This window comes from Vicugna pacos, chromosome 14 (assembly GCF_048564905.1).
Source record: "Vicugna pacos chromosome 14, VicPac4, whole genome shotgun sequence".
In the NCBI taxonomy this organism is placed as follows: domain Eukaryota; kingdom Metazoa; phylum Chordata; class Mammalia; order Artiodactyla; family Camelidae; genus Vicugna; species Vicugna pacos.
The window spans coordinates 4,118,326-4,145,345 of record NC_133000.1 but is presented as its reverse complement, the minus strand read 5'-3'; the positions used below and the strand labels follow the sequence as shown (position 1 = coordinate 4,145,345).

Below are 27,020 nucleotides of genomic sequence, written 5' to 3'. Positions count from 1 at the left end.
ACTGAGCATTAACATCTGACTAGAGCATCACGTCCAGATTGATTCGTACTCAAGGCCTGCATGGCGTCTTACACAGCCTGTCATCATCTTAAGCCTTTCTTTTTGCTTAAGGCCCAGCAGCTCCTTATTCTTACAGTGTTCTAGGCACCGAGGATACAGCTAAGAGCAAAGTGTCCCCTTGTCCTCATGGAATCTGTAATCTGCTGGGAAAGCCAGACATAGCGATCTTCCTGCTTCCACCTTCTCTCTGCTTCCCAGCCCGTCCCGTCATGCTGCCGTTTGTCCACCTTCATCCTTACCGCTTTGCTCAGCCCTTCTCACCCATTCTGACCTCTCCTTACTCTGATCGCTGACGGCATTCATTGCTTTACTCCCCATCACCTGGCACGTAGCACAGTCCACTATTTACAGGTACTGTCTTTCCATGACGACGGCAGCCTCCCTGATGTACCGACTGTGACACAGATTTCCCCCAGTGCTGTGCATGTGATACGCACAGGAAATACTTGCTGAATCAGTGAAAGAGTGGATTTGGGTATTACATCCTGTCAGGAGTAGCCATCTCCTTTATTAAAACAAAACTTGGAACCTCTAGTTTTCCCGCTCCCACTGGTATGCTGCCCCTCAGGGTGTGTTATTTCCACTTGACACGCGGGCCCCAAGCACTTCCTTCACTGTCCTTAGCAAAGCTGATACACCTTTCAAGCAGTGTGTTTTTTGGTTTTTTGGTTTTTTTACTAAATACTAGGAAGAAACCTGGGGTACAGGAAGCATAACCCATCCTGCCTACGTGCAGTCAGCTTCCTGACCCACCACTGACAGCCACGCCCTGTGTTTTCTAGTAAAAGCCATTTACCGTGTGACTGTATTTGCTGTCATTTTATGGCATTAGTACTCCAGCTGCACGTGGCCAGCACACCTTACCTGTGCTCCTGACTCCCAGCTCCTAATCTGATTCTGCTGGCTCCCCTGACCTTTCGCCACCTGCGTGGTGCAGACCAGGAGAGCTGGGTTGCCGAGTCTGCAGCTCGCAGAGTATTCTTTTCTCTCCCATTTTCTCCCACCTCCAGCCTTCCTAGTAATTTAGTGTACAATTCAGTTTTGTGTTTTGTTTTTTATACCAGTGATGTGCTAGCATTGAGTATTAACATTTTTATCATTTCTCATTTTTTCCCTGAATTTCAAAGGTAAAAACAAATGCTTTATTTTTATTTGCATTTCTTTGAATACGATTGAAATTAAATAGTTTTTCAGGCTTTGTTTGCTGAGTAGACTTTTTACTCTTCTATTTTGGAGGATTGTTTGGTCACATAACTGAATCTTTATAACTCAGAACTGTAGTTACCTCACAGTGTTGACTATTTTGGGAATTAACTCAAAGCTGTAAATTTACACTGTAGAGAGTCCAGTGCACCGTCACTGTTTATGGAGGCATACATATTAATAACTCTAGTAATGGTGAGCTTAAATCCAGTGTAATATTCAAATTGATAAGAAAAGGATGAACACATGACCTGATTAATGAATTCAAAAGGCTCTCTCCTCCTGTGAGCCCTGACTCTGTCGGCCTCAGACTGGTTCGCTGGAGCCAGTAAGTAAAGCCACACCCCTCGCCCAAATGTCAAGTATTTACAGTCATTCAAAAGAAAATACTTTTGAAAAGACGGCTCTTTGGAACTTTTTACTACCTGGTTATCTCCAACTTTATAAGCTACATAAATAATACAGTAAGCCAATCTGAAAATACTCAAGAGTCATTAAGATAATTTCTTTATAAGGCCAAAGAGCTAGAAAGCCTTTGCTTTTATTTTAGCAAACTATATTCAGTAACAGGGTGTGGCTTTGGTTTTCCCACATCAAACACACACACCCGTTACTCTATTAAATAGTCTCTTTGAAGAGGAGAACCACATACCTTCAGGGCCTTGTGTGATGCAGCCTTTTGACCAGTTTGAAGAAAAAAAATACTGTTAAAACTACATCCATGTCACTGTTCAGAGCATTATTAAGAACGGGTGTTACCAGTTTGACCCCTCATCAGTGACGGCAGTATGGTCAGTTCTGAAGGAAAATCATCACAGCCATGTGCTGACTGCACTGGTACAAAACACATCAGCCAAAGGCAGAGGTTACTCTGCTGTGCTGTTGGTGCAGGACCTAGAGACAGTGTTTTATTTGGTCTCTGCTTTCTCTGCGTTTCGCCAGCAACCACACATTCATGAAGGAAAACCTTCCAATTGTGGGCTATTCCACACCTACTTCACAAGGATAATAATGAGGCTACATGTTTGCACATGGCTTCTGGATTTCAGCCAGACATTTCATAAAGTCATTTGTGGTGTATCTGAATAGAGGAAGGAAAATGTGAACCTGGAGATAGGTAGCTTTTTAGCTAAATAGCCATAAACGATGATTTCTGATTAATGGATTCATGTCAGACCAGTTTTAGAAACCACCTAATTCTGTTCTTGACCCTGTATTACTCAGTGTTTTTATCAAGGGCTTGCATGGCCACCAAAGGCACAGATATAGCAGACTTGGGAGAACAGTAGGTTAGAGTATGACATCTGTGACTTTGATGACTGAATTTTTAAAGATGTCAACAGGCTAAAATGAACAAAATTCAAGTTATTAGTGTTCAAAACTATCAACCCTGGATAACTACAAAAGGGGAGGGCTCGCTTCACGTACATTCATGTGAAAAAAGAAGTAAGGATTTTAGGTGAGCACACACCCCTAACCCAGAGCCTATCACATGACTGGTGTGCGGCGCGCTGGTTTCCCATCAGTCTCATCTCAGACAGACGGGGAGGAACTCTGACTGTGATACATACTGGGGGTTGTGCTGACCTCTTCTCTAAGTTGGTAAACATCCGCAGCTGGGTGTGTCGTGGTGCTGTTACATGCCCAAGGACCAGTCACAGGGCTGACTTCAGGGTTATAAAGCTTAGAAAGTATTATGTATTAAATTAATGCTTACTATATTAGCTGTTACACTTGTGTGCCAAAGAATCAGGGTGAAATTATAACTATCTGCTTTTCCTTAAAGTAAACATCACTCATCTAAAATGAGGTTATGTATTTGTGATGTGCCACTTTCTTTAAAATCTAACTCAGTTTATTTTCTGTAGTGTAGGTGTATTTCATTTGGAAAAGCAAATTTGTCATCCAGTATAACTTCATTTTCTGTTCCACGAGATCTAGACTTTTCTTTAGCAGTTGCCATATCTGATGTCTTTTTATTCGTGCTCATCCTGACCCTGTGAAGTAGAGAGTAAACACATTTCACAGATGAGGAAACACCCAGACAAGGTCTATAATTTGCTAGAGGTGATCCAGTTAGTACGTGCTAGAACCAAGGGCCCTAATTCAAGACTATTATGAAAGCCTTAACTACTATTCTCTGCCTGATGCTAGTCATTCTGAGTTAATTTTAGGAATTCTATTTTAAAATGTCTTTGGAGTGCTTTTCTTTGTAAGTAATGATTGTCAGTTTCACAATGTTAGTTTCCTCTGGAAATGTTATATAAACATCCTTGCAAGTTGGGAAAGTAAGACTGTCCCGCCTTGTCCTCCACTCCGCTGCCAGGTCAACAGCTACAACATCAGCAGCGTGTCGCACAACTACGCGCGGGCAGTGCTGTCGCAGCCCTGCAGCACGCTGCAGCTGACGGTGCTGCGGGAGCGCCGCTTCGGCCGCGCGCACGGCCACCCCGACGGCGCGCCCCGGGAGGAGGTCTTCCAGGTGGTGCTTCACAAGCGCGACTCCGCGGAGCAGCTGGGCATTAAGCTCGTGCGCAGGACCGACGAGCCGGGCGTCTTCATCCTTGACCTGCTGGAGGGCGGGCTGGCAGCCCAGGACGGGCGGCTCAGCAGCAACGACCGGGTGCTGGCCATCAACGGCCACGACCTGAAGCACGGGACGCCCGAGCTGGCCGCACAGGTCATCCAGGTGAGCCCCCCGTGCGCCTCGGACCACCCCACCCTTCACCCCCCCCCCCCCGGCCTCACCATCACTCCGAGGTTGTGGTCTTAGGAGATAACGTGGGAATCCAGGCGATACAATGTTCCATTGTGGAGTCAAGCCTGGCTGCCTCAGTTCATCACAGAGGACTCTGCTCTGAAGTCCCCGCGCCCGTGGACTTGTAAGCTGCCTGTTTCCAAGGTTAAGGCTCCGCAGTTTCTCGGGCAGTTCCCTGTTTGCTCGTTCCACTCCACCCGGTGCCAGATGTGACAAGTGCTGGTGTCCACACCCAACGAGTAAGAATGAGGCCCCAAGGGCTGTGGCCCCTGAGGTTGTGGCTCACCTAGTCTCACTCCTCCACTTCATGATCCATAAAAATAGCGGGGAAATCACTTTTGTTCAGAATAACTCTCTATAGTGCCTTTTTTTTTTTTTTTGAAGAAATTCAGAGCACTTCAGACACGTAACATTGTCCTCACGGTATCTCATAGGTAAGGTTAGTCATCACTGGAGAATAAAACATGTTTTTAATAAGAACATCAAAACAGATAATTCAGAGCATCATCCCAAGAAGATCTTCAGGTCCTGCCACATGCCTGGCAGGTAACGTGGGTGGAGGGTGACGCCACACGTGGGTTTTTAAAGCACAGCACTACAGAGGAAATCAAGTGATACTATCACTGAACAGTGGAAATTCAGGTAGGTTGACAGTCACTAAAAGTGCACATATACACAGTCAAGTAACAAATTTAGCACTGAAAGAAAACCCAAGTCTCCCTCCCCTTTAACCTTTTTTTTTTTTCACATTTTGGTTCAATATAGCCTTAGGAAAACACATTCCCATGTTCACACATACACAAACTCACATGTACACACATATGCACCCACTCACATCACATACACACACACACACACACAGGCTCACTGCATACCACATTGAAAAGGAGGTTCAGGAATTGGTCTCATTTCATAGACTTGAGGTTTAAAGAAACTGAGTGCCTTTTAAGTCCCTCAAATCAGAGGCAGCGTGTGGGGCACCAGGAGCTTTTCCGGTGGGTCCTGCCAGCTGCTGCACTGCTGGAAGTAAGTTTACCTTGTAAGAGTGGGGACTGGGGGGAGGAAGAGAAGAAGAAAGTTAACCCAGTTTGGGGGTTTGTTAAACAGGAGAGCTGAATGGACTTTGTAAAGTGAGAAGTCAGGTCAGTAAGACAGGAGGAGAGACACAGATTGACTATATGTCACGCAGTGTTAAAGTACTAATTCCTAAATAGACGGTCCACACTAAATCTCTAACCAAAATGTGGAAAATACGGATACACAGGTAGAAAACATTAAAATTTTTTCATGATAGAGTATTTTATTTGGATTTTTATAATCCAGAGAGTTAAATAGCTGCATCATATTTTGTGCTGTAATTTCCCCCCAAACTATAGAAAACTGAAGTTGCTCATTTTTAAGTATTTTTTGAAAAAGAATTAACAGCCTTACTGTTTGGGGATTATAAAAATAACATGTACTCCGTATCTAAAATGGAGCATACTGAAGATAAAACACCAGAATAAAGAAGTTAAAATCACATTGAATCTAAACACTCCAGGCTATTGATGTTTGGAGAACACTGTTACAAACTTGATGTGTACGTCCACAGATAAGTAGGTACATATTCACACGGCAGTAACACAGGCACTCGTACTGTAAATTCTGAGTCTGCAGCTCTGTGTCAGCAGCACGTTCCTGCTGTGAAAGTACGTGCAGACCCTCATCGTGGCCTTCCCTGACTGCGCAGGAGGCGTGCTGCGCTGTAATCCACTCAGTCACCTCCTGCTGACAGACTCCCATATTGTTTCATTGTAAGACATTTTGCTGAACTTCCTTCCAAAAGGATCAGATCATACCAGTTTATCCTTCCAGCCGCAGCACGCACCACTTACTCATGAATTAAGGGTATTATTGTGTGGACAGCTTGCATTTTTAAAAATCTTGACTTTAACAACTTTTTTTCACTGTGTTTGAAACTCTGACATGTTAGATTGTGCATTCTGTTTAAGGTCAGCCTGCACCCAAACTTTGGTCCATCATTTAAATCCTAAATGCCCCCTTCCATCCTATGCACAGAATTTTGTCTTTCAGAAAATCTAGAAAGATCAAGAATTTGTTTCTGTTAATAGGTTTGCATAACTAGGGGTTTTCCAGTATCACCAAAATACTAACTGGAGTATTTAGTGGTTCCAAGGAGTAAGCAGTAATGAAAGTAATTCTGTACTTGGAAATAAAGTCACAAGCGGAGCCTGTCTCCGCTTCACGCCGTGCAGTCTAATGATGTGAAGGGTCAGAATTTTAAGTATCAGGATTCTAAACATTCCACTTTTGTATTTACCCCTCAGATCAGGTACCCAGACTCTGTGCTTCAGGAATCTGGCCATATGTTGAGTATTTTTCTTTGACTTATTTTGAGGAACTTGGTTGAAGCTCTTAAGTTGAGTAAAATGCTTGAATAAGCAAATGTTTTTTTAGTTGGGCATAAAAATTATCACTTATTCTCCAATTTAAGGACGAAAAATAATACAGTGCTGTATGTCAGTTATATCTCAATAAGACTGGGGGAAAAACCGAAAATAGTGATTTCTTAACATTACTCAGTATAATCATGGGGGAGGTCCCCTCCACATGTAGCATTCCACCACAACTCCTTGAAAGCAGACTATCATAATTTCCCATAGGAGTGATAATGAAATTGGGAATTGTGGTCCTGACCAAGAATCATCATCAAATAAATCAGGCCTGTACTTTAAAAGCAAAGATAAAATAACTTTTTAAAATATAATAGATGTGAATCTGTGTTAAAATATACATATATAGAGATAATGGGCCTCCAAATTTACAGTGATAGTCATGAACCTCTAAGATAATTTAACTTAACATTTACAGGTGTGTGTGTACTGTATATAGGTAACATACAAGTACAGATCTGGTACCATTCTTCCCAGGACTATTTAAGCTGATGTCCTATTTTTGACTCAGACTTCATAGCAAACAAATGAAGCTGTGCAGTTTCACTGATGATTACTTCCAAAGTAGCCACCATGGAATTTATTTTTCAAGTTGCAATGGATTTTAATCAAGTTTTGAATCAGTTCTTCCTTTTATATTCTTTCCTTTGCTCTCTCCCTCACAACGCCAAGGCCAATCTTGAAAGGGAAAAGAAGCATTAAAAGGAAGCTACCCTTCAGGAAATCATGGGGGCAGGGGAGGGTAGAGTGTGTGCTTAGCCTGCACGAGGGCCTGGGTTCAGTCCCCAGTACCTCCATTAAAAAAATAAATAAACCTAATTACCCCCCCCCAAATAAATATATATAATTTTTTAAATCATGGGGCAAGAACACGGTCAGTTTGACCGCTTTGCCTTGGTTACTTTGGAGGTGGGCTCGGGGAGGGTTCGTCCCAGAGCTGCGCATGTGCGTTTCAGCTGCAGAAGTTTTAAAATACTGGGTCACGGAGGAGCGCCCCCTCTCCCGTCTCCAGGTGCTTGCAGGCACCACCAGGCGAGGCAGTGGGGCAGTGACGAGGTGGGGTGAGAAGTGCGGTAAAAATCCCACTGCCTGTACTTGGTTACGCGGGAAGCATCGCTAATGACTGGTGGCCGTGTGTGTGTTTTGTCCAGGCTAGTGGAGAGAGGGTGAATTTAACCATTGCTAGAACGGGGAAGCCCCAGCCGGGACACACTGTCCGAGAAGCAGGAACGCAGAGCAGCAGCCAGCACCACGCACAGCTGCCGGGCCACAGCAGGCCCAGCTCACACAAGGTGAGGCACTTTGTGGTTGTTAATTCACCCTCCAGGGATGACCTTACAAGCAGGTAAGCTTTCAGTGAGGGCTGTTACTCTGTTGGAGGAGGTGACCGTCGGTGTTTGGGATGTGAAGTGTGTGTGTTTTGCCACCTTGGAGAGTGACTGCATTGTTTCAGTTCCTCAGCCAGTAGAGTTTCTCTGCCAGGCGATTGTCGCGAAGTATTTGATCATCCAGAAAAATCTTTGGTTTGTCTAGTTCTGCTTGCAAGTGGGGTTTATCTTGGGTTGCTCATTTAAATGCAACAGTTGGTTATATAATTGAAAAAGCAGAATGAAGACAATGATTGACAGTCTGTACTTAGCAACTGGGCAGCTTGCCTACAACAGAATTACATACATGAATATTAAACATAAATCATAAATTCGACAGCTGTATCTGTATAGCATATTTCTTGGTATAGACAGGAAGCCCACCCTAAATCAGTGACAGTTCCCACATGGTGAGCTTTTTCCACGCTTCAGTATTTCACTGGTTTTATAATACATACCAGGTGCTTTATCTGTGTTGAGAATTTTGATACTGTCTCACTTTAGTTGTAGAAATTTTAAAAGGGTGGTACTTTACTGCATTTTTGATATTATTTACTTCATTTTGTCCTTCATTGGAACTCAATTTCTGGTAGGCCAGGAGTTTTTTGAGTAAACGTTGAGTAAACGATGGTGTTTACTCAACTATGTGAAAATACAAGCTAAACTGAGTTTCCAAATTCACCTCTCCTTAAGTGAAGTTAAATTGCTTTACTAAACAAAAATTTATCCGTTGGTCTCCTTAAAGCCACAGTTAGTTCCCTGTGTGCTGAAGTGACTTCTTAATGTAAGTACAGTGTTTGAGAGAATAATTACCTTTGGAATGTCACAGGTATCCTAAGAAAGCATCCCTTACAGGCACAACTGTTTCTGGCCCATTAGGTTTATCTAGTTTTCTGAGCTCAAGTACAGACTTGTCACTGGTCTTTGGTTTAGTTAATACTAGTAAGAAATTGTAACCACAGACTTGTTCTCATTTCTGAACCGAAACTGAAATGTATGAAGGAAACCTATAATTTTGCCTCCATAATGAGGACCATGAAAAGGAGTTATTGTTTTGAATAGAAATTTCAAATAGGAGTTGTTTCATATAGCTTGTCCTTGCTTTACAAATTATACAGCAATTCTTTAGGGATATATACACACACACAGGCAAAAACTGATTATTGAATCTTTTATGTCATTGAATTCTGCAGTAATTTGAGATATGTGTAAGAATCAGAAGATAAGTCTGTAGCTTTTTCTGGCAGTTAGTAAAATCCAGTTTTATATACTAGTCTGTCAGCTTACAAAGATGAGAAAAATGGGAGTAAAATTGGCTTGTCTTCAGAATCTTAAAATTCACGTGCATTATTTGCTTTTTTTTATAATCAGTCATACCTTGGAGCTCAAGGTAATTATGCAAATGATGTGCTTACTTACTTTGACTTCCATATGTCAACAGTCCTGAGTTTTTCAGTTCCATAAATAGCCATGTGAAGAAACAGAGGTCCAAAGTTTGACATTGGGATCCAGTGTTTTGTTCACTGTATCAGTTGTACCTATGAAGAACTCTGTACTGCTTTCAGTTCTTAAATGATTTTTAATTGACTATTTTTAAATGACTATAAATTCTGCTACATAAGTTTCTATTTTAGTTTAAGCTGTCTTTACTTCAACTATATATATTACTCATTATCCAGTAAATCTTTCCTCTCTTGTTTAGGATCTTGCCCAGTGTGTTACATGCCAAGAAAAACACATCACTGTAAAGAAGGAACCTCACGAGTCGCTTGGCATGACAGTAGCGGGGGGCCGCGGGAGTAAGAGTGGGGAGCTACCCATCTTCGTGACCAGCGTGCCCCCTCATGGCTGCCTCGCACGGGACGGCAGAATCAAGAGAGGTGAGCTACATCTTGAACGGATTCACCACATCTTCTCCCAAATTCTACTCAGTTTTCTAACAGCTGAAAAGCTGAAACATCCTAGATGTCCATTAACTGATGAGTGGGTCAGCAGAACATGGTTTGTCCACACAGTGGCCTACCTGCCGTAAAAAGGAATTTGAGATGTTGACACATCCCACAGTGCGGGCGAACCTTGGAGACCCTGTGCTGAGTGAAGCACAGTCAGACATGGAAGTCCACGTGTGACTTCATCACCTGAAATGCCAGAGCAGGCAGGTCTGTGGAGCCGGTGGATTAGTGGTTGCGTCGGGCTGGGAAAAGGGCGCCGATTACTAACCGGTGCAGGGGGGGGCCAGAATGTTCTGAAGACAATGCGTGACGGCTGCACGACTCTATGAAACCATAAAATCCTATTCTTTAACTGAGTGCTGTATGAATTTTAGCTTAATAAGGGTACTTGTTTTTAAGTTATTTGTCCTATTGTGGAATCTGAGGTAACTGTATTTCCTTCTTAGTTTTCTATAATGAGGATGTTTTTGCTTTAATAATTGAAAAATAACTGATGAATTGGGAGGATTTTCTATGGGCTTTCTTAGTACAATTGTTTGTGCTTCTATAAACCTAATCCTTTCCTTCCTGCCCTTTTTTATAATCCTCCTTGCCCTTTTTATTATATTAGTTGGCAGAGCAACTAACGCTGTTTTTCCTCCCCAAGCAGGACACGTCCACATCACAAGTTTCATTTCTCTGCCTGGGCCCAACTGTATCTTCTGTCCATATTCTGATGTTTGCACTGAGTGAACTAGGCCAAGCCGTCTTGATGTATAAAACTGTAAAAATATAAAGTAGAACATATTAAAAATTCATTTCTAAGAGCAAAGGATCAAGTTGTTTTTTAATTGGAAGGCGCTGTCAGAGGAGAAATGAACATGGCAGGACTGTGCACAGCCAGCCCAGGCCTGGTGACGCCGGCTTCCGTGGGGTCGCAGAGCCTCAAGCAACACCTCTTCCTATATATTGTTAAATTATTTTAAATTTTTGAATTGTCTTTGGAATGTTTTCCATGAAGTGCATTTTTCCTCAGTATTATAAAAAACACAAAAAGGAAAGATGGCCTTTTACCTTGTCTCATCTGAGCTTTTGGAAATCACTTCTGTTGATTAGTTTACAGGTAACAGGATTTGCAGGGAAATACTTGGGGGCTCATTTTTGTTTCTTAATTTGAACAGGTGACATCTTGTTGAATATCAACGGCATTGATTTGACCAATTTAAGTCACAGTGAGGCTGTTGCTATGCTGAAAGCCAGCGCTGCGTCCCCCACAGTGGCCCTGAAAGCACTGGAGGTCCAGGTCGTGGAGGAGGCCGCACAGGGCCTGGAGGAGCAGCTGAGCACCGTCAGCGAGAACGAGTACGACGCCAGCTGGTCCCCGTCGTGGCTCATGTGGCTCGGGCTGCCCAGGTGCTGCGCCCCCGTCCTGTGCGGTCGTCACAGTTACGCCCTGTCGGGGGAGGTCAGCAGAGTCACTCATTCAGGGGAGAAGGCTTTAGTTAGATAAAAGTAGGAAATCAAATCACGTTAAATTTTCTTAGGTTATTCTATTTTTAAAGGTCAATTTTATAATAAGAACTAGGCTGAAAAAACATCTGTTCAATAAAACCATTCTGTTCATTCCTACTCGGGGCACGTAGCGGGCCAGCCGTGGGCCGGGGTGGCCAGGCTCCCGCTTAGAAGAGCTGGGTCCGCGCCGGGACCGCACGTGCGTTTCTCAGCAGGGAAACCGGGTCAAAGTGGGGGGCCCTTCCCGAGCACGTCGTAACCACCCCCTCAGTGACACGTAGAGCGGGGAATGGCGTTGTCTCCAAGACGAGCAGGCGCTGAGAAGCCTCCACGCTCATTTTTCTTGCTTTCTGCGTTCACAGCGCCCTTCGTAGCTGCCACGATGTGGTTTTACGAAGAAGCTACTTGGGAAGCTGGGGCTTCAGTATTGTCGGCGGCTACGAAGAGAACCACACCAATCAGCCTTTCTTCATCAAAACCATTGTCCTGGGAACGCCTGCCTATTATGATGGAAGATTAAAGTGAGTCTTGTGATACGTTCATGTTTCTTGTCTAGGCCGGGCACAGCTCCAGTCCAGCCTGTCGTCTGGTCCCATCGGTGCAGTTTACTCGTTTCTTTGTTACCCGTGGCTGCTTCTCAGCTACGACAGCGACAGCGCTGAGGGGCCGTGACGGAGGCCGGGGGTTCTCGGAGCCTGAGATGCTCGCTCCACGTCGCCCTGGTGGTGGTGGCCTTGCGGTTAGTCTGACACCAGGCGCTCAACCTGAGTCACCTGGACGCGCCAACAGGCAGCTTGCTCTGGGTGCTCAGGCCCGACCCGTCACTAGGTGACAACTTCTCTGTAACGTCTACGTCTGCCCAACGTTCCGTTTATGCAGGTCCACACGGAGGGATGCTGTTGCGCTGACGGCTGTGCCCCCGGCCGCCATCCCAGTGCCTGGCACATGCGGTCACCAGTGGGCGGGGAGGTAGCTGCCCGTGCGCCAGGCAGGGGCCAGGGCTCTCCTCAGCCGCCCTGTGACGCAGGTGCTGTGGTTATTCTTGTTTTACAAGCAAGACAACTGAGGCTTCAACAGGTTAAGAAATTTGCCCACACTCGAACAGCAGGACGTGGTTGACTACAGTTCAGACCCAGGACTGTCCAGCTTTGCCATCAAGTCCCTGCTGTTGTCACCACTAGGCGAAAAGTACTCCCTCAACCTTGGTGCAGCCTCGTTTTCAAAGCTTAGGCGCCGTGAGAAGAAAGAGGTGTTACATCAAGAGGTTATATGCAGAGGAGATGGGTGATTTAAGTTCTTAATGTCTACGTTTTGGATAAAAGAAACAGCTCTTTAAAAGTGCATGCTGACATCTTAGTGTGAATGCTGCACAAATAGAAAGTTTACAGCGTCTGTGAACAGCGCCATCTCAGGGACGCTGGGAAAACCACTCTGGGTCGGTGTGCCCCAGGGCAGCCTCACCCTGAGGGAGAAGGGAGACCGCTGTTCTAGGAGGGAAGGGCTGGGGGGGATGAATTAACCATTCTCTTAGCTAAATTACTCCCTCTGGGCCTCACGCAAATTATAAACTAATTAACCTCCACTTACTTTCAAAAAGAAGTTGAAGTACCTAACAGTAATAGTCCGTATTCAAACTAAAGACCAAAGTCGTAAATGATAGAAGGTCTTCGGATCCATCGTCCATTTGTGATCATCAGGCTGCAGGACAGCAGCTGAAAGAGGGGGAGGTGTGGGTCTTATTCTCAACTTAAGTGAAGCCTCGAATGTCAAGAGCTGTAAAAACAAACAGTCAAAATAATAAGCAACCCCCTCCACATGTATTGCTTAGTATTTTTAGAAAAGAGGCAGATTTATTATCTTAACTATGTTTTGCTGAAGCTTATATGAAAATTAGTCTGCTTGCCCTTGAAATCATCCAGCAGCTCCAGGAGAGGCTGGCACAGGGTGTCCTTGATTGGCAGGAGAAAGCCAACACAGGCCTAAAAAGCAGCCCAGATGTTCCTCAAAGCAAGGTACATGTCCTCCTCACTGACAGTTTGGTTAAGTGAAACTCTGGTTTTCATGCTAAATAGATCTCAGGATAATGTCTTTCATGCCGTGAAAACAGTGACTGCTTCTGTCGTTGTCCAGGTGTGGCGACATGATCGTGGCCGTGAACGGCCTGTCAACCGTGGGCATGAGCCACTCGGCGCTGGTCCCCATGTTGAAGGAGCAGAGGAACAAAGTCACCCTGACCGTTATTTGCTGGCCTGGCAGCCTGGTATAGACTTTGAAGCTGGTTTTGAGTCAGACACCTTCCTGTTCAGGATTCAGAAAGAAAACCCTTCGGTTTTGTTGCGTTTGTCAGTCAGGGGCCGCTCACACAGCTGGTTCACGTGGGGCCAGAGCCACTCGGCTTGTCCTTCGTTGGCTGCTTCCTCCAGTCGCCACATTTCTCTCAGCTCCGGGACAGTCTTCCATAGCACTTGCAGGATCCCACTTTCAGAATCCAGACTCTCGTGGTCAGATCGTGACCTGCCCAGACTGTGAGCCAGCTGGATGGATGACTTACTCATGGTTCTTTGTTTGCAATAACTGAGTCATAAAACGAGTTCCGCGCGCCCAGGAGGCTGTCAGTGAAGACGGCGGCCCTGGCACTCGCTGCCTGGCGCAGCCACTGCTGTGCGGGGAGGGGGGCGCGTCCTCTGGCCGGGTAAGCCTTTCCCACTGCTCATCGGTGCCAACATTTCAAGACTTCATACTGTTTATAAGGTGATTTTTCTGGCTTATTTTATTTCTACTTTAATCTCTCAGTACTCATAGATGAAGACGTAAGTCTGAGGCCACTAAAGAGATTATTTTTAAAATACTGTACCGTGATTAGAATAGTAAGAATAAAGGATGCTACCCAGTGACGAAGGAATCTGGGCGGTAATTACAGTTTAGTACTGGAGGTGATAAAAGCTGCATTTACTTGAACAGTCCAAAAGCATTAAAGATTCATTTCCAAAGGAATGTTTTGTTATGTAGGAAAATTTTGAAGCAGTTTTTGCTAAAAATCGTTTTCTAGAGTTTGTATTATACTTCTATCAGCAAACTTGGCTGGGAATGTTTTTGATTTATGCAACTAAATTAAATGATAAAAATAAAACCATGTTGCTTAAACACACTCATATATCACAGCTAAGCAGAAGAAAGACCTTTTTTTAAAATTTTATTCTGTTAAAGAATCTTGAGTGTTTTTCCCCATTTCTTAATTTCAGGAAAAAGTCTGAAAAGTTTTTTTTTCCCCCTGAATAGTAAGTTTCAGATGTTAATATCTTTCCATCAGTCCTTGGTCAATAGACTCTTTTTTTTTTTTTTTTTTTTTAGTATTTTAATAAACTGACCGGCCTATTTTGTTTGCCCTTTACTCATCACAGTTGACCGTTGGAAGAACACAGTGAATAAGAGAAAAATCTTTACCTTATTAATATTATGCATACTTGAAAAGTTTCATTTAGAAGCCTAGTTCAGAATCTGAGCTAATTTCAACTGACCTCTGTAATTAGTGGTGTTCATCAGAGAATGTATTTCAAAATACTAGTGTATCATGAAGCCTGACCACTTTAAAACTCAGCAATTGCATTGCTGGGGTTTACTGTAGCTACAGCTTGTTACAGATTATTCCAGTTATTTTCAGTGATTTTTTTTTTAAACCTATCTCTTTTGACTAAGAAATGGCAAAATAATCGTTACTGACTTATTCGAACCCTGAGCCACACTGTATGGTCAACAGTTAACCAAGACACAGTGGAATGCCCGTGCAGTACATTACTGTTATATGATGACTGGCTTTTGAAGCAATTTGATATTGAAATACTTTGTTAATCTAATTGACATGAACAACTTTTTTTTCCTGCTCCCCAATAGAATTTTGCAATCCACTTTGCTTTTGTCTTAAAAATTTTGTAAGAATGCATCATTCTTGGGGAGTGACCATCCATCAGCAAATATGCTAACTACCGCTTGGTTATAAATACAATGCTTACAGTGAACCTGGTGGTATAATGAGGATTTTGAAAGATGACCTTTCATTTTTATCATGGAAATCTTAATCAGCTTAAGCTAATTTGGTTTTTATTAAAGACTATAGCTTTTGGTCAGAATATTTGGTGATGGAAACTTGTTCATAATTCATTGTTACTGTCGAAATATTTGAATTCTCTCATTTTAAGCTCAGTTAAATATTTTGATTTGTTCTGTGCCTTCAGTTTAAGTTACTTCAGGACCTTTTCAGATGTATTTAAGTAACGGTGTGATCATCATTTAGGATGGAAATAAAAGCCCTCCTTTCCCCAAGAGCGACACTGTCTCTTCTTGCACAGCAGATGCTGACTTAGCTGTGGTCCTTACTTTTGTCTGTGGCCTCGTTACAGCAGCCCAAGCTTGGAGCCCGTCTCCTCGTCCTCGTTCCTGAAGGCACAGGGCACGTGATCCCTCCCGACTGGGACTGTCTGCCTCTTCAGGACCGCCAGACGGGGCCCCTGAGCACTCCAAGTGTGACCAAGTACCACGTTTTGAGATGCTAAACACCTTGGATACACTGGACTATTTAAATTTATTAGAGTTAATGTCACCGGTTTCTTTTTACCTTTTTAGCGTGGTTGCCAGAAAGCTCTAAGTCACCTGAGGGGCTCACTGGGCATTTCCGCTGGATGACAGGCCTGGTTTCCTCGCCACTGCTTTTACAGCACCTCCCAGGCAGTCCTGACGCTGTGGTTTCTATTCTTACGGAGCTTTGCTCACTCCCTGTGTGGAAACAAATTGTTCTGAATTAAATGTTAGCTCCCAATTTCCTAGTAAATTAAACTCAAACCAAGGCCTCTGGTCCGACCCCAGTCAGGCTTTCGATGGCTCTGCAGCCCCCTTACCCTCCCTCCCCTCCGCCACGCACCTCACACCCCAGGTCCTGCCTCTCCTCCCCCCTCTGAAGAGAATCCTGCCCCTCGTGGTGGATGTCAGCAGGCCCCGGTCCCCCATTTACTGTCATAGTTTTAAGGACCATCTTGGATTGCCACCTTGCACGTCTGAATACCACTGATGCCCTAGGTCTGCAGACTGAGCATCCTGCTGCTTTCAGGCACTGAAGCCTCAGTCCTCCAAGACTGAGATGCGCCTTCCCAAGCACCTGCCCACTTCCACTCTTTCAGTCCAGACTCTCGTGCCATCAGGGGAGCGTTTTTAAACCCCAGCCCTGGTCATCACGGATCAGTCCTCACCCTGTTTGCGAGTCCTCAGTGGCCCTGTGTCATCTGCACAATGGTTAGGCACCGCCATTCATGACCCGGCCCCTGCCTAGCCCCTAGCCTCACTTTCTCTTTTCTACCCACCCCCTGCCCTGAGTCTGTGTGGGCTTACTTGGCTCAAGTGACATCACCTCTTTGAGAAATCTTTGTCAATCTCTCAGGGCAAGCACTCCTTTTCTAAAAGATTTATTAAATTGTATTTTTATGCACAGATATGCACTAGAAAATTTGTCAGGTAGACATCTGATTACTGCTGTTTAGCAGTGTTTAAAACTAGACACAGTATCAGAGTCTGATATGGATGGCCATCAGGCACATGAAAAGATGTTCAGTGTTGCTAATTATGAGACAGATGCAAAGCAGAACTACAATGAGGTACCACTTCACACTGGTCAGAATGGTCATCATCAAAAAGTCCACAAATAATAAATGCTAGCGAGGGTATGGAGAAAAGGGAGCCCTCCTACACTGTTGGTGGGGATGTAAACTGGCACAGCCACGATGGAGAACAGGACGGAGATTCGCTAAAAAACTAATAGTTACTGTATGATCCTGCACTCCCACTCCTGGACATACATCTGGAGGAAACTCTTAATTTGAAAATGTACATGCACCCCAGTGTTCACAGCAGCACTATTTACAACAGCCAGAAGACGCGGAAGCAACCTAAATGTCCACTGACAGATGACTGGATAAAAGATGTGGTATATATACACAATGGAGTACTACTCAGCCATAAAAATAATGAAGTAATGCCATCTGCAGCAACATGGTATGATAATCTCTAGGTCCATCTAAGCGAAGTAAGTCAGGCAGAGAAAGACAAATTTATATGCGGAATTTATAAATTACATTTGTATGTGGAATCAAAAAATAATACAAATGAACTTACTTACAAAATAGACTCACAGACATAGAAAACACAAGGTTACCAAAGGGGAAAAAGGAGGAGGGATAAATTAGGAGTTTGGGATTAACAAACTACTGTATATAAAACAGATAAACAGGGTCCTCCTGTAGAGCACAGGGAGTGACCTATAATGGGAAGGAATCTGAAACAATGTGTCTGTGTGAAGCTGAGCCTTTGCTGCACACGGGGAGCACTTCGATTAAAAAATAAGCACCAGAGTCTGCCTTCTGAAGTGCCCAGGCTTACTCCAGAGGGAGACTCGGCCTAGTGTCCTTTTCCCAGGGTCCCACCCAGGGCACCACGTGCCAACTAGCTGTCATGTCTCCTTAGATGCTCCCTGTGCCACGTGCTCACACCTTCCTGGTTTATGAGGGTCTTGACGGTGCTGAAGTCGGGGGTGTTGAGGGCTTCCCTCTACTGGCGTTTGTCTGCTGTTTTTTCTCACTGGGATTATGGCTTTGGGGGAGGAAGAGCGTCACGTGCAGCTCCCCACATGTCACATAGGGGTACCCACTGTCAACACGATTTACAACCACTCGTGTGTCAGGTTTCTCCACAGTCAAGTACTCTTCCCCCGACACTCTCCCGCCTTCTCCACCCAAAGCACTGTCCCTGTCTGCATGATAGGACAACCCTGGACTCCTGCCCCCCTCCCCAGTCTAACAGGGTGACCACTACCACGGTTGCTCCTTGCCATCTTCTCCAATGAGTCATCATTATCATTGTTTTAAACAGTCGAGATTTGTTTAGATTTAGTTTCTGAACCATGTGAAATACAGAAAAACTGACGCCAGGTTGCAGTGGTTCTTTTTATAATGCTATCCCACGAAGAATATGTGGGGTAAAGTTATAAGCGTGCCCCCCACCCACGTTCACTGCAGCATTATTCACAGTAGCCAAGATACGGAGACAACCTGAGTGTCCATCGATGGATGATGACGAAGATGTGGTGTATCCACACAGTGGGAAAGAAGATGTGGTGTATCCACACAGTGGGAAAGATGTGGTGTATCTACACAGTGGGATACTGTTTAGCCATAAGGATGAAGTCTTGCCATATGGGACAACATGGACGGACCATGAGGGCATTAAGCTGAGTGAGATAAGTCAAAGAAAACCCCTTATCATTATGTGGAATCTTTAAAAAAAAATTGGTGTTGCCAGAAGCAGGGGTGGGTATGGGAGAAATCGGTGAAGGGGATCAAAAGGTACAAACTTCCAGTTACAACTGAGTCATGAGGATGCAGTGTATCGCGTGGTGACTACGGTTAATCCTGGACTGCGTATCTGTAAGTCACTGAGAGAGTCGATCCCGGAAGTTGTCATCACAGGGCAGAGCTCAGTGGTAGAGCACCACAGTGTGTGCTCAGCGTGCACCAGGTCCTGGATTCCATCCCCAGTACCTGCATGTTAAAAAGTTCTCATCGCAAGAAAATTTACTGTAACTATGGTCACTATGTTAACAAGACTCACTGTGACCATTTGGCAATGTATGCAGGTAGCAAGTCTCATTGTACAGCTGACGCTCATCTGCTGTATAACAATTATACCTTTAAAAACACATGGGAAACGGGCCAGAGTGGGAATTAAAGGCAACACACTGACCTAGACAGCCTGGGAGCTGGAGCTGGAGCTGCAGCCTAGATCCAAGGGGAGATTTCATAAAAGCGGGGGACACAGTGACATCGCCACCATCCTGTTGCCAGTTTCCAAGCTGTCTGGAGTCACTGAACCAGTTTTTCATTTTCCAGGAGGGGAAAAAGGCAGTCCAGCAGAGATCACTGTCACCAATTGTCTAGAGCAAATGCAATTTGTGTTTAAATCCAGAGACAGGTTCTCACAGGAGAACGTGGGAGGCAGGTTCAGAGGGTTCGGTCTCTCAGGCTACTGGGCCTTGTGGGCTGGTTTTCAGACAGAGGCGCCCCCTCCCTCAGGGCTGCGCACTCTTCTCTCTGTGGGACCAGAGGGGCTGCAGCTTCCTGGCGTCCATTCTCTCGTGTACTGACGTGGACTGTTCACGATTTCTCAAATATTAGACTTTAATCAGATAAATGATTAAAACTAAATTTAAAGGTAACAAATCTGGATTTCAGCTTCTAAGGCTGCATCACCCCGTTTATCACACATGGAGCTCCCAGGGTGCCGTAGAGTAAAAACCCCATTAGTTCAGACTTACTGACTTGCAGTATCAAAGTTAAAAGTTGAAGTTAACTATTCTTAAAGTGCCAAGTTAAATCAACGTATTAAAAACAGAGTGGGGCGTTCAAGCTACAGGGTGAAGGGGACTGTTTAAGCTGCCTTAAGCACTTGAATACCCAAGCACATTCAAGTGCTTCACGTGGTTCTTTCCCCGTGGTCATTTAAATAAGAATTTATACGAGATGGCAGAGTAGCAGGACCACGAGCTCGCCTCTCCTCGCGACTACAACGAAACCACAGCTGACTGCTAAACGACCACTGAAAGAAAAGACTGGAACCCAGCAAAAAAGATCTCCTTCAACTGGAACCAGAGAGAGGGAACTACACCAGGAAGGCGTTTCTTTTGAAGAAGCTCCTGTTTTCTTCTGAGCAGTCTTCTTGGAGGGACTGCCCCGCCTCAGACCAAACAACATCCTGGGTGGGAACAAGGTCCCACCCATCAGCAGACTTCCTGAGCCTCAGAATGCCCCTCGACACGGCCCCACCCACCAGAGGTCCAGGACCAAGCTTCACCCAGCAGCGGGCAGGCACTGGCTCCTCCTGCCAGGACACCTGCATAAGCCTCTGGTCCAGCCTCATCCACCAGGGGTCAGATACTAAAAATAAGAAAACATTCCAAAGCCTGTGGAAGGAGTCCACACACAAGCCAGACCACACTGGGACCAGCTGGACCCTGGCCCTGGGGTGGCAAGAGAGGAGTGCACTGCTGGGACGCACAGAACGTCTCCCACAGAGGGAGACACATAACTAACCCACCTGAAAATACAAGTAGGAAGATAAACAACATGAGGCGGCAGGGGAGTATGTCCGAGGCCAAGGCACAGGGTAAAATCCCAGAAGAAATCAGTGATGAGGAGACAGGCAATCTATCCGAGAAAGAGTGTAGGCTAATGGTGGTGAAGATGTTCAGAGAACTCAAGAGGAGTATAGATGCACAGAGTGAAGATTTTAGCAAAGAGATGGAAAATACAGAGAATACCGAGAGCTGAAGACTAAAATCACTGAAATACATAACACACTAGAAGGAACCAAGAGTAGATTAAATGAGGCGGAAGAACGGATCAGTGAGCTAGAAAACAGATTGGAGAAATCACTACTGCAGAACAAGAAAAAAAAATGAAATGAGCATAGTTTACGAAAACTCTGGGATGACATGAAGTGCACTAATGTTTGCATTATAGGGGTGCCAGAAAGAGGAGAAAGGACCTGAGAAAATTTTTGAAGAGACAGTAACTGAAAACTTCCCTAACTTAGGAAAGGACACAGTCACCCACGTCCAGGAAGCACAGAGAGTTCCACATAGGACCAACCCAGAGAGGAACACACCAAAGCATGTAGTAAGCAAACCGACAAAGTTTAAGGATAAGGAGAAAATATTAAAATCAGCATGAGAAAAGCAACAAATGACACTCAAGGAAACTCCCATAATGTTATCAGCTGGTTTTTCAGCAGAAACTCTACAGGCCAGAAGGGAGTGGCACGATATATTTCAAGTGATGAAAGGGGAAAACTTAACCAAAAATACTCTGCCCAGCTCTGGCTGATAATAATGTGCCCATGTTGGTTCATCACTTGTACCAAATATGCCCAACTGATGAGGGACGCTGAGGGTAGGGGAGTATTTATGTGTGAGTGGGGAGGGCTATGTGCGAACTCTCTGTATTCTCTGCTCAATTGTGCTGTGAACCTGAAGCTGCTCTAAAAGAATGAAGTCTATTTCAAAAAGTTTTTTAATAAAAAAAAGAATACTCTATCCAGCTAGGCTCTCATTCAGATTTGATGGAGAAATCAAAAACTTCACAGATAAACAAAAGCTAGAAGAATTCAGCACCACCAAATTAGCTTTACAACAAATGTTAAAGTAACTTCTATAGCCATGAAACCACAAGAAAAGAGAAAAATAATAAAGACCTACAAAAACAAACCCAAAACAATTAACAAAAAGGCAATAAGAACATATGAATTGATAATTACTTTAAATGTAAACGGATTAAATGCTCCAACCAAAAGACACAGACTGGCTGAATGGATACAAAAACAAGACCCATATATATGCTGTCTACAAGAGACCCACTTCAGAGCTAGAGACTCTGCAGGCTGAAAGTAAGGGGATGGAAAAAGATATTCCATGCAGATGGAAACCAAAGGAAAGCTGGAATAGCAATACTTATATTAGACAAAATAGATTTTAGAGTGAACATTGTTAAAAGAGACAAAGAGGGACACTACATAATGCTCAAGGGACCAATCCAAGAAGAGGAGGTAACAATGGTAAATATACGCACCACCAGAGGAGCACCTCACTGTGTAAGGCAGTTGTTAACAGACATAAAAGGAGAAATGGGCAATAACACAATAGTGGGGGCCCTTAACTCCCCACTTACATCAACGGACAGATCACCCAGACAGAAAATCAGTAAGGAAATGCAGACCCTAAATGACACATTACACCAGATGGACTTAGTTGATCTCTATGGAGCATTCCATCAGAAAATGACAGAACACACATTCTTCTCGGGTGCACGTGGAACAGTCTCCAGAATCGACCACACGTTGGCCCACAAAGCTAGCCTCAGTGAACTTAAGAAAACTGAAATCATGCCAAGCATCTTATCCGACCACAGCACTACAACGTCAGAAGTCAACTACAAGGAAAAAACTGCGAACACGTGGAGGCTGAACATTATGCTACTGAACAACCAGTGGATCACTGAAGATATCAAAGAGGAAATCAAAAAATACTTTGAGACAAATGAAAACGAAAACACAACGATCTAAAACCTCTGGGATGCAGCAAAAGCAGTTCTCAGAGGGAAGTTTACGCGACAGAAGCCCACCTCAGGAAATAAGACAAATCTCAAGTTAACAACCTAACCTTACACCTAAAGCAGCTGGAGAAAGAAGAACAAACAAACCCCCAAGTTAGTAGAAGAAAAGAAATCACAAAGATTAGAGCAGAAATAAATGAAACACAGACTAAAAAACAATAGAAAAGATAAATGAAACTAAAAGCTGGTTCTTTGAAAAGATAAAATTGATAAACCTTTAGTCAGATTAATCAAGAAAAAAAGGGAGAGGGCCCAAATTAATAAAATTAGAAATGAAAAAGGAGAAGTTACAGCTGACACCACAGAAACAGAAGGGGTCATAAAAGGCTACTATGAGCAACTGCACACTAACAAGAGGACAGCGAACAAGAAATGCGCAATTCCTTAGAAAGGTACAACCCGCCATGACTGGACCAGGAAGCAGCAGACGGTGTGAGCAGGCCGGTTACCAGCGCTGAAAGTGAACCAGGAATTAAAGCCCCAACAAGAGTCCTGGACCAGACGGCTTCACAGGTGGATTCAACAAGCATCTGGAGAAGAGCTAACACCCATCCCTCTGCAGCTAGTCCAGAAAACTGCAGAGGAAGGAGCCCTTCCAGACTCGCTCTATGAGGCCATTACCAGCCTGACGCCAAAACCAGACAAAGACATCATGAAGAAGGAAAATCACAGGTCAGTATCTTTTATGAATACAGATGCGGAAATCCTCAACAAAACACTAGCAAATCCACTCCAACAATGCACTGAAAGGGCCACGCACCATGAGCAAGTGGGGTTCATCCCACGGATGCAGGGGTTTTTCAATATCCACAAGTCAATCAATGTGATGCACCACATTAACAAACTGAAGAATAAAAACCATATGATCATCTCAATAGATGCAGAAAAAATTTTGATAAAATTCAACATCCATTTATGATCAAAAAAAAAAAACCCAGAAAATGGGCATAGACGGAACATACCTCAACATAGTAAAGGCCACATATGACAAACCCACGGCTAACACCATACTTAACAGGGAAAAGCGGAAAGCGCTTCCTCTAAGGTGAGGAACAAGACAAGGATGTCCCCTCTCACCACTTTTATTCAACCCAGTTTTGGAAGTCCTAGCCATAGCAACCAGAGGAGAAAAATAAAAGGAATCTAAATGGAAATGAAGAGGTAAAATGGTCACTGTTTGCAGATGACATGATACTATACATAGAAAACCCTAAAGAAGCAACCAGAAAACTACTAGAACTCATCAACGAATTTGGTAAAGTTGCAGGGTACAAAGTTAATATACAGAAATCAGTTGCATTTCTATACACTAATAATGAAAAAGCAGAAAAAGAATTAATGAAACAGTACCATTTGGGTACTGTTTCACCAAAACACCAAAAAGAATAAAATACCTACGAATAAACCTACCCAAGGAGGCAAAAGACCTGTGCTCCAGAAACTATAAAACCCTGATGAGAGAAACTGAAGACGACATAAACAGATGGAAAGATAAACCATGCTCTTGGATTAGAATCAATATTGTTAAAATGGTCATACTGCCCAAGGCAATCTACAGCTTCAATGCAATCCCTATCAAATTACCAACGACATTTTCAGAGCTGGAACAAAAAATGTTAAAAATTTGTGTGGAAGCACAAAAGACCCCAAACAGCCAAAACAATCTTGAAAAAGATGGATACAGCTGGGGGAATTATGCTCCCTGACTTCAGACTATACTACAAAGTAATCAAAACAGTGTGATACTGGCACAAAAACAGACACACAGATCAACGGGCCAGGATAAAAGTCCATTTTTGACCACACACTTATGGTCAATTAATCTACAACAAAGGAGGCAAGAATATACAATGGAGAAAAGACAGTCTCTTCAGTAAGAGGCGCTGGGAAAACTGGACAGCTACCTGTAAGAATGACATTAGAACATTCTCTAACACCATATACAAAAATAAACTCAAAAATGGATTAAAGACTTAAATGTAAGACCAGATACTATAAAACTAAGGATAATTCCACAGCTAAGGGTATCATCAACAAAATGAAAAGACAACCTACAGAATGGGAGAAAATATTTGCAAATGATGCGACCAACAAGGGATTAATTTCCAAAATACACAAACAGCTCATACACCTTAATATCAAAAAACAAGCAACCCAGTCAAAAAATGGGCAGAATACCTAAACAGACATCTCTCCAAAGACAGACAGCCAACAAGCACATGAAAAGATGTTCAACATCACTAATTTTTAGAGAAATGCAAATCAAACCTACAATAAGGTATCACTTCACACCAGCCAGAATGGCCATCATTAAAAAGTCTACAAACGATAAAAGCTGGAGACGGTGTGGAGAAAAAGGAACCCTCCTACACTGTTGGTGAGAATGTACACTGGTGCAGCCACTATAGAAAACACTATGGAGATTCCTCAAAAAACTAAAAACAGACTTACCATGTGATCCAGCAATCCCACTTCTGGGTATATATCCAGAGGGAACTCTTAATTTGAAAAGATAACATGCACTCCAGTGTTCATAGCAGCATTATTTACAATAGCCAAGACATGGAAACAACCTAAATGTCCATCAACAGATGACTGGATAAAGAAGATGTGGTATATACATACAACGGAATACTACTCAGCCATAAAAAAAAGAATGAAATAATGCCATTTGCAGCAACATAGATGCTCCTGGAGAATGTCATTCTAAGTGAAGTAAGCCAGAAAGAGAAAGAAAAATACCATATGAGATCGCTCATATGTGGAATCTAAAAAACAAACAAAGCATAAATACAAAACAGAAATAGACTCACAGACATACAATACAAACTTGTGGTTGCCAAGGGGGTGGGGGTGGGAAGAGAGACTGGGATTTCAAAATTGTAGAATAGGTAAACAAGAGTACACTGTATATAGCACAGGGAAATATATACAAGATCTTACAGTAGCTCACAGAGAAAAAAATGTGACAATGAATATATATATGTTCATGCATAACTGAAAAATTGTGCTCTACACTGGAATTTGACACAACATTGTAAAATGATTATAAATCAAGAAAAAATGTTAAAAATAAAATAAAATGTTAAATTTTTAATTAAAAATAAAAATTAAATTAAATTTTAAAAAAAAGAATTTATCCAGCACCTACTATGTGCACGAGACATAAACGGGCTCTGGATCACTGCTTTATAACTTCCTCTTTCATAATCCAGATTCCCCTCCATTTGTCCCCACTTGGTGATAAACGGAGCCGTACCAAGATTCCACTGGCCTGATGACCTGATGCCTGGTCACTGGCTGGGAACTCAGGAAGTGAGCTTTTTCCCTTTAGTTCCTCTGCCTGCTTTAGGGAAGGTTTCAGCACCTCGGGGTCCTTATTAGAAAGCTCTTTTGCCATTTTACAGTGTAAATCCATGCCATTTAACTACGCTACCAATTAGTTTCCATGGCAACACGGAAGCTCTCCAGAGGCGATGTTCAGAAACTCGGCGTCCGCTGTCCGCAAACTGCTGATAAGAGATGCGGACACTCCATCAACACAGGAGTAGAGGACCCGCCCCGGGAGGCCTGTCACCACGCGCCCGCCAGGGGAGGCGGCTGCACCCCCGGCGCTGCCCGCGGAGCACCGAGACGTGTCCACCTGACCTGAGTGAGCTCCGTTAACGCACTCACCTGCAAGTAACGCCTTGCACTTGGGCTATTTCACAAACTTCTATCAGCCCTCACCTTGCATCCTCAAGTGTTTTCAGTTTAAGAGTGAATCCCACGGCCTTCCTTGGATTGCCCGCAGACAGACCACTAGTTCTAGAGAAGTCTAGAAAGACCTATCGCTTAGAAAAGAAGCAACAATTATCCAGCGTCGAGTTCTGAGGGTGGAATCAGCTGGTAAAAATAGTTTTCCTTTACGTCGCCTACATTCTATGAAAAAGCCCTCAGTCACCCACCACTCAGAACCCATCCAAGGATGTCTTAGGTCCTGGGATGTGTGGAGTCACAAACACCATGACCACGACCCGCTCCCAGGGCGGTTCTGCAGACTCGCGCCCTTCCTAGGCCCGCTTCCTCCCTCCGCGGGACAGGAGCCTGGTTCTGCCACCCCAACCCCTACCACCACCACCACGGCCGGGGCGGGACGCCGGGTCCTGGAGCCCCAGCCGGTGGAGAGCGGTGGGTGCTCACCGCGGCGAAGCTTATCTTGTGGATACTTAGCAAACGCTTAAGGAAGACGAGTTCGTATCTCACCTCGTTTCTCCACGAACCAGGACCATCTGCCATTTGCCGGACGGGCAGCAGCCACAGCACGGGGAGGAGGCTTGCAGCAGGGAGAGCGCTTCGCTGTAGGCCCAGCTCAGGGCCAGCAGACGAGCCTCAGCCCCGCTCCCCGGGAGCCGGGGCGTCAGGACGCGCGGCCCCAGGCGTGAGGCGCGCGGAAGGGACTGGAAGAAGGGGCGGCGCCGCGGCTCTGCGCAGGCGTAACTGGGCTCCGGCCTCTGCGGGCGGGCGCGGGGCCCCAGGTGAGCGTGGAGTTT

General features: G+C 44.2%; 1 protein-coding gene and 1 long non-coding RNA gene across 4 annotated transcripts in view; one reads left to right on the top strand and one right to left on the bottom strand.

The window, feature by feature from the left end:
* LNX2 (ligand of numb-protein X 2) overlaps positions 1 to 15,604 on the top strand; it is a 28,045-nt gene extending 12,441 nt beyond the window's left edge. For both annotated transcript variants that reach the window (XM_072976046.1, XM_072976045.1), the window contains exons 4-9: positions 3,590 to 3,952; positions 7,626 to 7,766; positions 9,544 to 9,721; positions 10,954 to 11,185; positions 11,647 to 11,805; positions 13,415 to 15,604. In XM_072976046.1, the coding sequence (XP_072832147.1) occupies positions 3,590 to 3,952; positions 7,626 to 7,766; positions 9,544 to 9,721; positions 10,954 to 11,185; positions 11,647 to 11,805; positions 13,415 to 13,550 (1,209 nt within the window). In that variant the 3' untranslated portion in view covers positions 13,551 to 15,604. The remainder of the gene's footprint in view (positions 1 to 3,589; positions 3,953 to 7,625; positions 7,767 to 9,543; positions 9,722 to 10,953; positions 11,186 to 11,646; positions 11,806 to 13,414) is intronic.
* LOC116283357 (uncharacterized) overlaps positions 7,915 to 27,020 on the bottom strand; it is a 43,872-nt gene continuing 24,766 nt past the window's right edge. The window contains exons 4-6 of one of the 2 annotated variants that reach the window (XR_012079846.1): positions 15,897 to 16,054; positions 9,261 to 11,225; positions 7,915 to 8,129 (exon numbers count right to left, since the gene is read on the bottom strand). This is a non-coding gene — a long non-coding RNA (uncharacterized lncRNA). Of the gene's footprint in view, positions 8,130 to 8,998; positions 11,226 to 15,896; positions 16,055 to 26,733; positions 26,849 to 27,020 lie in introns of those variants that run through there. The other variant, XR_012079845.1, reaches the window with a different exon arrangement.